The sequence below is a fragment of the Heterocephalus glaber genome, unplaced genomic scaffold (assembly GCF_053883595.1).
Source record: "Heterocephalus glaber isolate CG9 unplaced genomic scaffold, H.glaber_assembly_v1.0 deba00001497, whole genome shotgun sequence".
Classification (NCBI taxonomy): Eukaryota; Metazoa; Chordata; class Mammalia; order Rodentia; family Bathyergidae; genus Heterocephalus; species Heterocephalus glaber.
This window is the reverse complement of record NW_028258320.1, coordinates 64,874,534-64,886,950: the sequence shown is the minus strand read 5'-3', so window position 1 is coordinate 64,886,950 and position 12,417 is coordinate 64,874,534. Positions and strand designations below refer to the sequence as shown.

The following is a 12,417-nucleotide window of genomic DNA, read 5'->3' as shown; positions in this document are numbered from 1 at the left end:
AGGTCGCCTTGGGAGGGAAGGCGGCCCTGCTGGAGGCGGGGCCTGGGAGGAGCGGGGTCGGAAGAACAGGGATCAAGAAAAGCCCGGGGAAGGAGCTGGCAACAGAAAGAGGGCAGTGGAAGAGGACGAGGCGGAGCCGGAGCGTCGGGGAGGAGCCGGAGGAGGAGCCCGGAGGAACTCGGGGAGGAGCCAAGGAGGGGTGGGGCCGGTGGACTGGAGGCGGAGCCTGGAGGGGGCGGAGCCGGGAAGGGGCGGAGCTGGGGGAGAGGCCTTCACCGCCCTGGCCGCTGGCGGGGCGCGTTCTCCCCGGGCGGGTGGGGCCCGAGGTGTTTTTCGGCCGAGCTTCCCGGCGCGGTCCGTCCCAGGCCACTCCCGGGGCGCAGGCTCCGCGGCCGCTGCTGAGGAGACGCTCCCGGGGCTCCTGCCGCCTCCCGGGCCCGGGGCCGCGTCCTCCCTCGGCGCGCGGGGCCGGCATGGAGCTCTTCCAAGCCAAGGACCACTACATCCTGCAGCAGGGCGAGCGCGCGCTGTGGTGCAGCCGCCGCGACGGCGGCCTCCAGCTCCGACCCGGTGAGGCGCGGCGCGGGCTGGGGCGCGCTGGGCCGGGCGGGAGCGGAGGGGGTGCGGCCGAGTCCTTTCGGGGTGGCGGCTGCGAGCGAGCTGTCAGTGTTTCCTGAGCTGGCGGCCACGGCCTCCCCGCGCCTGACCCCTGCGAAGAGGAGAGGCCGGCGAGCGCGCGCCCAGCCCGCGGTTGGGTCGGGGCCTGGGGCGCGGGCCAGCTCCACCTGGAGGCGCTTCTCGGCGTCCTTGGCGGGAAGTTCTGGGTTCGAATCCATCCAGTCCAGCGGAACCTTCCTCAGGACAATCCCTGTTGACATTCACAGGCTCCTGCTCCCTTATTATTAGTGTGACTTCGAGATGCTTATCACATAGGCGCTCGGTCTGAAGCACTTGTCTTTCATTTTAATATTACAACTAAACCGTATTGTTAAAATACTTTTTTTTTTTGGCATTACTGTGGATTGAATCCAGGACCTTAGCGTTACACCACATCCCCAGCCCTTTTTATTGTGAGACAAAGTCTCACTAAATCACTGAATTGCCGAGGCTGGCCTCGAACTTGCGGTTCAGAGTTCTGGGCCTACAGGTGTGCGCCACCATGCTCAGCTAAAATAGTAATATTTTTGTGTGACTCGGCTTTGTGTGATATAAAATATATCGCGAGCCTGTGTTTGAGTGTCAGGTAGGAGAGGCCTAAGTCTAGAGCTATCAGTTTTTTTCAAGGAAGATTGTTTGCTGCCCTCAGGGAGCTGACAGTCCAGTGGGAGACTTCTTCCATTTTAGCCAGTCCTTTTTCTCTGACACTCAAGATCCAAATTTAAGCCTTGCCTCTAAATCGCAATTTAATGAGACCTTGCCTTGAAATAAAAAACTGATAAATGAGCTTGATGTAGTTCATGTGAAGTCTCTGAGTTTGAATCCACTATCCCCCCCAATCATTTTGATTTAGAGAAAGTGAGAGAGAGAGTGTGTGTGTGTGTGTGTGTGTGTGTGTGTGTGTGTGTGTGTGTGTTTTCAATGCCAATAGAACCTAGGACCTCACTCGTGGTAGGCAAGCCCTCCACCATTGAGCTCCATCCCCAGTCCTATTTACTTATCCTACTGGAGATTGAGCCCAGGGCTTTCACACTGAGCTACATTCCTGGCACTTTTATTTTGAGACAGGGTCTGGCTAATCGCTCAGGCTGGACTTGAACTTTCAGTCCTCCTGCCTCAGCTTCCCAGAGTGCTGGCATTACAGGTGTGCGCTACTATGCCTGGCCCTTTTTATTTTTTGAGAGAGGGCCTGCACAGATAGCCCAGGTTAACCTCCACTTTGTGATTCTCCAGCCTCAGCCTAGCTGAGATAATAGACATCTGCCACTGCACCCAGCTGAGAATACAATTCTTTAAATAGTCACAGCATTTTAAGTTTACTTGTAGTTCTTATACATCTAGAAATAATTACATGGTATGAACTGAAAGGTGTAAAAAGATTCAAATGAGCTTTTCATTTGAGCCTGTTTACCATTTGTATGATGGTTTCCAAGAGCAGATCCTTTAATATTTTATTCCCAATCCCCATAACAACAGAGCAGGTGGTGACATCTTCTTTTTCAGAAGACAGAAGTTTGGTCCAGAGAATAGAATTGGGACACTGATAATTGGACAGTTCTATGACCTCTAGAACAATTTTTGGCAGGCCTGCTACTTTCTTATGAAGGCCTGCTGGTTGTTTTTCTAGACCAGTGAAAGAGAAGTTATGTTTTCTGTGCTCTTGCTATATTTTCTTGCCATTATATTTTATTTCCTCTTTTTAGATTGGAGGAGAAACTATTGCATCCACAAAAGGTTTTTTTTTTTGGTACCAGGGATCGAACTCAGGTCCTTGTGTTTGCAAGGCAGGCGACAGAACTACTGAGCTAAATCCCCGGCCCCACATAAGGTTTTTGATGATCTTGGGACAGACATTGTAGACAGGCTAATTCCCCCTAAAATTGGAGTGAGGTTTCCATGCAGCTTGCAGTAAAGCAGGTTGTAAAATTTCCAGGGTGTCAAAAGAGCCAACTCCTTGGAGTTGAAGAGAGTAGACTTTTAGAACTGGATGGAACTTGAGATCATTGCCAGCTAATCTGACAGGACAAACCTCAGTTTCCGAAACTATAAAGGGTAACTGGGGCCTAGATTTTTGGATTAAGCTATGTGGTTTGGATTACTGCTTATCCAAAATCCGTATCAGAAAGCAAATTTAAATTTTTTTTCCTGAATAAAATGACTATAGCCTGTTCTATTAAGTTTATCTCACTTTTTAAAAATATTACCAGCTGACCGCAGACCAAAAGTAGACAACCTCGAGGAAGGAAAGAGGCCACATGTTTCAGAAATAACAACTCGTTTTGATATTTAGGTGTTAGCTGGTGAATAAAGAATCCCTGTACTTTACCAAATAGTTTATTCTACTCAGTACTCAAGGTCCTATGTATTACTGTTTAATAATGGTTTGGGTTTTTTTTGGTACCGGGGATGGAACTCGGGTCCTTGTGCTTATGCAGGAGGCGGCAAAACCACTGAGCTAAATCCCCAGATCAATAATGGTATTTTTAATTAAGTACTTTTCAGATTTTTTCTATATATGGAATTATTTAAAATTATCTTTATTTTGTTGAGCTTTTTCCCCTCAGCTTTTATAGTTTTATTATTGTTTTTACTGACAGTATTTAAAGTCTTTTCTTGTTTCCTATTGGTTATTCAGTTGAATAGATTAATGACCAAGTCTTGTCTTGTCTTTTTTTTTTTTAAACAGGGTTTTGCTATGTAGTACAGGCCAGCCTTGAACTCATTATGTAGCCCACACTAGCCCTGAACTCAAGATCCTCCTGCCTCAGCCTCCTGAGTGCTGGGATTATAGGTGTGGACCACCACATCAAGCTTCAAGTCCATTTCTTTACAACAGGGCAGTAGTATAAACTAGAAAGCTTGTGGGCATTGTGAGTTTTAATTTTTTAATTTTTTTTTTTTTTTTTGGTACTGGGGATCGAACTCAGGACCTTGCGCTTGTGAGGCAGGCACTGGAACCACCGAGCTAAATCCCCGGCCCAGGCATTGTGATTTTTACATGAGGCTCCTGAGCAACCTGAAGCAGGAGTCTTTTTACTAGAGACATCAGAAGAATAAGTATTGATATTTAAGATGAAGACCATTTTTGTAGCCTGGACTGTTACCTTCAGTCCCTTTTCTGTTGTTTTTTTTTCCGTTGCTGGGGATCGAACTCAGGACATTGTGCTTGCCAGGCAGGTGCAGCGCCACTGAGCTACGTCCCGGCCCCCAGTCTCCTTTCTGCCTAGTTCATTGTGCAAAGACTCAACTCCAAGGCCACTCCTACCCTGTGCTCACATAACCCTCATCCTTTGGCAGAATTTTAGCTACCTTCATTGTGTTCAGATGAAAAAGAGCGTACATGATAGTCCTTCCTTACAGCATCTATAGTGATGCTACTTCTCCAGTGGACAGTGTATTCCCCAAGGGAAGGACCATATTCACTCATCTTGGTGACTGTAGGCTTTAGAGTGCTTATAACACAGAAGGCTTGTTTTTGTTTCTTGTATTAAAAATTGAACCTAGGGCCTTTGTACTGAGCTATATTCCCAGCCTGTTTTTATTTTTTATTTTGGGACATGGTCTCACAAAGTTGCCCAGGCTGGCCTTGAATTTGTTTTTCTTTTTTTTTTTTGGTACTGGGGATTGAACTCAGGTCCTTGTACTTACACAGCAGGTGGCGAAACCACTGAGCTAAATCCCCAGCTCTTGAATTTGTGGTCTTTTTGCCTCAGGTTCAAAATAGCTGGGGCTACTGGCATGTGCTACTGTGCCTGCTTAGAAGGCATTTTCAATTGAGTTAAATTTAAGTCCAAGTTTTCTGTCAGTTTAATCATTGTCTTAAAAAGTTAAGATGCTGTGTTATGTTTATTCTTCATTTTAGGCCCTGTTTTGAATATATCTTAATTGGAATGCAAAAATCTCTTTCCAGTTGGATAGGGAAATAGGAAGAAAGAAGTACTTCAACTTAGGGAATTTTCTGTTTGATGTAGCAATCATTAAAAAAAAAATTTTTTTTTTTTTTAGTTCTTTTATTTTTTGGTACCAGGGATCGAACTTGGGACCTTGTGCTTTCGAGGCAGGCAGCAGGCATCACTGAGCTAAATCCTTGGCCCCCTATCATAGGCACCACTGAGCTAAATCCCCGGCCCCCTATCATAAAAATTTTTAATTGAGGGCTGGGGATTTAGCTCAGTGGTGCCCGCTGCCTGCCTCGAAAGCTCAAGGTCCCGAGTTCTATCCCTGATACCAAAAAATAAAAGAACTAAAAAAAAAAAATTTTTTTTATGATCATTCAGTGGTGCCTTACCTGCCTTGCAAGCCCAAGATCCTGAGTTTGATCCCCGGTACCAAAAAAAAACAAACAACAACAAAAAGTTTTGTGATAGCATTCTTTGTTTTCTTCTTTAACACTGAATAATTATTTTTTCAGTTTTTTCTTCTAGCTAAACAATTATTGTTATTTTTCTAGTGTTTCCATTTTTTTGGATAAAGGCTAATGAGTAGTCTGATAGTAAGTAGGTTGATAGTTGCTGATGTCTACTTTTTATTTTTTATTTTTATTTTTGTTAAATTCTTTAGATACCTACTTTTTATAAGGTGATGATCAGAGAAAAATATTTAGGTAGTCTTACTTTCTCCCAGGAAAAGGATAAAGTACTATGTAAACACTGAGTAATCTCCTGAGAGTTGAGTTTACTATCTGGGAATTATAATTGTAATTTAAAGATTTAAGGAATATAATAACAGTCCACTGTTGGGGAATGGTGATGTGGTCTCATCTCTTCATTCTCCCATTAGTCCTTGTGGCTTTGTCTGACAGGGCAGTGTTACATAATTTACTGCTGTGTGTATTGCCTCGTTCTATTCTGAGACCGAATGACCCGGAAAAGATCTCAAAGCATCTGTCACGCACACAACATTCATAAGCATATGACCTATATATAGAAAAGTGATGCTTGAAATAATGAATACCAATGGACATTTTTTTCTTTTTTCTCTTTTTTAGAGGTCATAGTTATTGCTTCTCGGCCTTTTGGCTAAGATCAAGTGTAGAGGTCATAGTAGCTGTCAGAATTCACAGAAACAAAGTTTTTCTCTTTTTAGAGTTAAGTATTAATAATGAAATTCTTTTTTTTTTTTTGGTTATAATGAAATTATTTTACTGTTTCATATGAAGTTAACCTTTTTGAATAAGAAATTATAGTTATGAAATTGAAATCCACATGGAATATTTATCTCTCTTTTTTTTTTTTTTTGGTACTGGGGATTGAACTCAGGACCTTGCGCTTGCAAGGCAGGTGCTGGAACCACTGAGCTAAATCCTTGGCCCTGGAATATTTATCTCTTGAGGAATGTTTTATAAAACCATGTTCAGTTTATTTACCTTTTAAAAAAGGTTTTGATCTTTACAAAAATTATGTTTGTTAAACATTCACAAATTGAGGGTATTTTAACATAAAAATTAATTATTAAATATATTCTAAATTTTTTTCTGTTTTTGTTTTAGTTGAATAATTAGGGATTTTGCCTAGTGTCTTTGGTCTTCAGTTTTTTTTTATGACCAGTTTTATATCTTGTGCTACTTTTTACCCCATATTTTATATTACTAATAAGCAGCAATGGGCTTGAACAGGTCTGTATATTTATTTTTATGCAAGTACATATTGTATAGCAGGTACATTTATTTTCTATTTTAAGGTAGAAAAGACTTTTTGCAAAGCTCCCCTCTTGTCTTTGACTTAAAAAAAAAAAGAGTCTTTTTAAGGTGACTGACAATTTTTGGAATCAGGTTTTACAAATCAAGGGATGTTTTTGTTATCTATATTGTCAACCAAGATAAATACTTGCTAATAATAACAGCTTTTCTTTGTTGAGCAATTTTCTGAGCCAGACATTGTTCTAAGGCCTTTATATGTGTTATTTCGTTACTGCAGTAAAACTGAAGAGGAGGGGCCCGGGGATTTAGCTCAGTGGTTTCGCCGCCTGCTGCGCAAGAGCAAGGACCCAAGTTCAATGCCTGGTACCAAAAAAAAAAAAAAAAAACTGAAGAGGAGGGTTTCATTTTAAACTTCCTTTTACAAATGAGAAAACTGAGGCACAGAGACATAATCTGTTCAAGTTCTCAGAGTAAGGAGAGCCAGGTTTCTAATCTACTATGGCTCCAAAGCCAGGTTTTCCTCATTGTTGACAAATGCATTTTACAAACCTTTCTGCCTGTTGACTACAAAGATACAGGATTTATATTTTTATGAGTAACTGTTAAAGTGTATCTTTAGCTATCACAATCATTGTAGAGTAGCCTATATAGAGAAAAGAAATAGATCCCCAAATATCGGAGCCAGGACATTGAGGCAAGATTTATATAGGATGAAAGGGCTGATAATGGCCATGACTACTGCTTTCCTTTTGACTCTATTCCTGCTATTCCTCTCTTCTTGCAAAATTAGTTTATATAGTTACAAGGAATGTCATTGTGTAATAGATTGGTTAATAGTTTTTCCAGCCACAGTCAGTTTATCACATTTAAGTTTTTACAACATCTGCAGTTTAGGAAGGGAATAGATATAGGCTAGATCTTTGATATGTCCTGGATGGGAACTGTTTTCCTGGAGTAATGAGCAACCTGAAGCCTTTCTCAGTCTAGCTTTGCAAGAGTCCTAGATTCAATTTCAGGGGCAGCCTTTCAGAGAGTACAAAGCTGAGATGGAAAGGAGGAGAAAAAGCTTTAGAGCAACCACCTTCAAAGATGGGAGGAACCTTTGTAGAATCCCTGGTTCCTAGATCCTTGTGTTCTGGCCAGGACCTGCCAAAGGCTGGCTTCAGAAGAGCATGCCACCCAGCCTTTCTAGGGTACAGCCTGGATGTGCCAAAACCCTGGGTGCTCTGACAGTGGGTTTTTGAGAACTGGCTGTGTTGGTGCTATTATGGGATGCCCAGCAGCAACATGGGCTTCCCCTATTCTAACCTGCCATGCCTAGAACAGTCCCAGAATGGAGAAAGAGGACTCTCATTGCAGGACCTCTAGCACCTGGTCTTCAGTGGGTGTGTTGTAAAATGCTTTGAGCAGCAAAGGGCTTGTTGGGAGGATTAAATGGAGACTGTAAGAACAAAAGCGAATGCTGCCTCTTGAGTCACTAAAAAAGCCATGCTTATTTCTCATTGTCATTCAGTAAAGAGGGAGACTCTTAAAGGCCATGGAATTCAATAAATCTGCTTTCATTTTGAATGAAAATAAATGATACAGACATCTTTATCCCCACTCCCCACCCCCATCCCTCCAAGTTGGCTCTTATGCCAAAAAGGTTGTTGCTAATTTTGGTCCTTGTGATTTATGATGAAACAGGCTGATGTATGTGTGTACATAGATGCTAGACTATTGCAAAATCAAACCAGTCCAGCTGTGCTGTTGATTCAGAGCATTCTCAGAATCACAGTCTAACCTCATTTTGGCATGGTTTTATGGGGTTTTAAATGTGTTACATCGTTAGAAGTCACATTACCATTTCTCTGGGTCTTTTTGTAAACTGTGCTATTCCCTGTTCAGATGTTTTAGAACAACCTTTTAAAAGTAGCCTTTCATGGGCTGGGGATTTAGCTCAGTGGTTTCACTGCCTGCTGCACAAGTGCAAGGACCCGAGCTCGATCCCCGGTACCAAAAAAAAAAAAAAAGCCTTGCAAATACTGAGTGAGTGGTAACAACAATATCATCAGGCCTGTACTGAAGAATTACTCATTAGCTGATCTAAGTCATCTGTCAGCTGGCCATAATGGATCTGAGAAGAATGTTTGAAACAGTGTGTTTAACAAAATAGGGAAAATTTTATAAAGTTAGTAATAGCTGTTGATAATAACATTAAGTAATAATGTAGAAATAGTATTTTTACTTTTTTTTTTTTTTTTTGGTACAGGGATCGAACTTGGGTCCTTGGGCTTGAGAGGCAGGTGGTGGAACCACTGAGCTAAATCCCCAGCCCAGAAATAGTATTTTTAAAGTGAGAATAAACATTGCACATTCAGCATTCTAGTACTCACAACACATACTGGTACTATCTTAATTAAATTGCATGTTCTGTTAGGATGACTCATTTTGTGGTTGCTGTGAGACCCTTAGGAAACTTTCCATTCACAGAAAACCATCCACTCATTTATCTTGGGAAAGGCTGGTTAAAGTGAAATACAGGTAAATTTTAAGTCCGTGTTCCTCTTTTTTCTTTTATTTTACTTCATTTAATTTCAAGGTTTTTCAAATTTACCTTTAGATTTCTTTGACAGTGGGATATTTTTTAAAGCATGTTAATTTTATTTATGAATTAGTCTTTGAAACAGTTTTTCAGGTTTGGTTTTGTTTTTGGTACTGGGGATTGAACCCAGGGCCTTTGCACTGAAGTACATCTCTAGGCTCTTTGCAGAATTTTTTATTTTGATACAAGGTCTTGCTAAGTTGCTCAGATTGGGCTTGAACTTGTGATTCTCCTGCCTCAGCTGTCCAGAGTGCTGGGGTTACAGGTATGTGCCTCCATGCCTGTTTTAGTTTCTTTTAAATTACACTTTCAAATTTCAGAATTTCTACAATAGTAGTATATATGATTTGAGACAGTTATAAATTTTTAAGTGGAATGTTAGGGAATTTTATTTTGTTTTCTTTTTGGTTTTTTGAGACAGGGTCTCACTGTAGGAAATTGTAAATATGCCATAATACTTTCAGTTTTAGTAGTTTGTGGGTATAATGTTAGACCCAGCGAGAAAGCACCAGCCAGAGACCGATATTAAATCCACACGGGAGTTTATTACCGGCCGGGACCTGAGCCGAGCATCGGACTCGAGCCCCGACTGGGGGGAGACAAACATGTTTTATACACCTTTGAGGCCAACAGTTTCTAGGCCCCCCTATGGGATAGAACTAGCAAAGCAAGGGAAAGGTACAGAAGCGGAACGTCCTGCTTTTAGAACATTTGTAAAACAATAGTTGATTAATTGTTACTTCTAAAGGGACTTTTTAAGGGGAGGAGGTTTCTAAGCTTCCTCCTTCTGAGTTCATCTAAAGGACAGACGTGTGTGTGTGTGTGTGTGTGTGTGTGTGTCAAGCACCAATATGGAGTCTGTCTTGCTAACTAGGGTCCTTCATATAATATTACTGATGTTTCACAGTATCATTGAGCATTGCTTTTACTGAGATGTAAACAGTCTTCTTTCTACAATAAAGTTCCTCTCCTCCCCCAGGGCTCAGCTGTGAGTTTAGTAGAGCAATAGCTTGTCAGTCTTCCTTCTAAATTCAGTTCTGAAAGCTGTGGCATTTATTCCATCTCATACCTTTCAAACCACCCCCCTTTTTAAAAACCTTTTTATTTTATTTGTACTTGATTGCAGTTCATGTAGTTTACAGTCATCTTGGAGAGCGGTTACATGTACATATTACAGCATATTCCTTTTTATTTTTTTTAATCCCCTTCCCTCCTGCTCCCTCCCTCCTCCTCCAGTTCCCCTATCCCATTTTTTTCATTCTTGTTGATCTTATTTGTCTTAGCTCATGTTATGGCATAATAATGTTTACATAAATTGGGGTTATAGGTTCCTTCCCTTTTCTTGAAGAAGCAGCTGTCTACCCCCCCATCTCACCAATTTAATATTATATTTCTCCTTCCAAATTGCAAAAAAATTGAAATTCTGTGAAGTCACTTATTTTTTCAACAGAAAACATTGATGGAGATCTGACTACTAGGCAAAGTAGAAAGCTGGATAAAACACTACCACTTCGGACCAGGGATTTAGTTCAGTGGTGCCACTGCCTGCCTCCCAAGTGCTAGGTCCTGAGTTCGATCCCTGGTACCAAAACAAAAACAAAACAAAACAAAAAACACTACCACCTCAACAGATGCTGGAGTCTAGTGGAGGTGAGACACATAGGATTCTAGAGAGAATAGAGTGTTGTCTGTGGGAAATTTGAATTGGGTCCTGAGGTTTGAGGTCTCATTTTTTTTTCTAAGACAGTGAACATCTCTTTTTCTTACTAATAAAGAAAATGGACAGGTTGACTCTAGGAAGTTCTTTGCAACTGTAATGTCTCATGTTATTCTTCAAGAGTGAAAAACCCTTGGAAGACACCTGGCCCTGTGCACTGTTGGGCTTTTATGGAGCTCTTTTGTCTTAATGGAAAGAATGCTTTGTACTGTATGTACAATGCCTTCATTCTAATTGGGTCCTTTGAAGAAAAGGAAAAAGTTTTGGGCATGAGTAGTGTTTAACTGGCCAAATGAAAGATATAGTACAGTTTTCTTTTTCCCTTCCTCTCCATCCCTGGAACCCTTGTTTGGTCTGGAAACAGTTCTTCATTCGAGGTAAAATAAAATTGCAAAGCCCCGTTCTCTGCTTCAAAGGCAAACCTCTTTGCTGGTGAGGACCAATGGTGGCCGCATGACTGTTCAAGTAATGCTAGATGCAAAAGAGTAAGTTCGTTTTGAACAAAGTTTTTCAGGAAAAGCTAGGTGATTAACCAGCTGGGAGAAAGGTTATATCTATTTAATGATGGAAGTGCTAATTTTATGCATCTCTGTTAATAGTTCTAAAATGAGGAAAGGAAAATACCAATTCTTAGCTCAACTGTGCTTTGATTTAGCAGTCAAGTGATATCGAAGTGCAGTTTTTGGGAGAGTAGAAGGTGAGGTACATAGCCTAAAAAAATTGCTATGCTTCTTGGGTGAGGCTCTAAGAATGTTTTTTTTTTTTTGGTACCTGGGATGGAACTTGGGTCCTTTTGCTTGCAAGGCGGAACCGCTGAGCTAAATCCCCGGCCCCTGTTTACTCTCTTAATTGGGCCAGTTTATGGCTTTCTAGAGATGAGTCTGGTAGGGAAGGATTATAAATTTGGCCAAGGAATGTTGGCATGAGCCTGTCTTGGGTGACTTTGGCTAAATCCTGGAAGTTGCAGTTTGTTTATTTATTTATTTATTTTTCAGTATGGGGATCGAACTCGATCTGTCTGGGATTGCAGACAGGCGCAGTGCCACTGAGCTACATCCCTGGCAAGTTGCAGTCTTTTTACAAAGTATAATTTTAGTTTTGATTTTCTTGTCTCCTTTTTACCTTTTATTTTTTTATCCTACCTCACTATGAAGTCTACGCCTTTCATTTTTTTTTTTTTTTTTTTTTTTTTTGGTACTGGCGAATCAACTTGGGACCTTGCGCTTGCAAGGCAGGCGCCGGCACCACTGAGCTAAATCCCCAGCCCAGCCTTTCATTATTTTATACATTTCCATGAGGCCCTTCCAGGATGAAAATCCTAATTACATTGTCTGACATTTTGTAATAATAATTATTTTTATTTGTTTGTTTTTGTTTTTGGTACCGGGGATCAAACTCAGGACCTTGGGTTTGCAAGGCAGGCGCCAGAACCACTGAGCTAAATCCCCGTCCCTTTTGTTTGTTTTTTGAATCAGAGTCTTGCTGAGTAGTTCAGGCTGGTCTTGAACTCTCTATGTAGCCCAGGTGGCAATCCTTTTGGCTCAGCCTCCCAAGTGCTGGCATTATAGGAATGTACTACCACAACCGGCAAAAATTATATTCTTTAGTCATCCTCTGTTCTTTTTTGAATTGCACTGGGCCTTTTCTTTTTTTTTTTGGTACCTGGGATTGAACTCGGGACCTTGCGCTTTCCAGGCAGGCAGCAGAACCACTGAGCTAAATCCCCGGCCCTGCATTGGGCCTTTTCTTGAGATGTGACAATAATGATGTGCGTGTGTGTGTGTGTGGGGGGGGGGTACTGGAAATTGAGCCCAGGGCCTT

At 41.6% G+C, this 12,417-nt stretch overlaps 1 protein-coding gene across 5 annotated transcripts in view; it reads left to right on the top strand.

The window, feature by feature from the left end:
* Nucleotides 1–254: 254 nt before the first annotated feature.
* The window catches only part of Inpp5f (inositol polyphosphate-5-phosphatase F), a 106,855-nt gene continuing 94,692 nt past the window's right edge, over nucleotides 255–12,417 (top strand). For 3 of the 5 annotated variants that reach the window (XM_087185221.1, XM_087185218.1, XM_087185224.1), the window contains exon 1: nucleotides 256–570. In XM_087185221.1, the coding sequence (XP_087041347.1) occupies nucleotides 474–570 (97 nt within the window). In that variant the 5' untranslated portion in view covers nucleotides 256–473. Of the gene's footprint in view, nucleotides 571–12,417 lie in introns of all 5 variants that reach the window. The other 2 variants (XM_087185222.1, XM_087185219.1) reach the window with 2 other exon arrangements.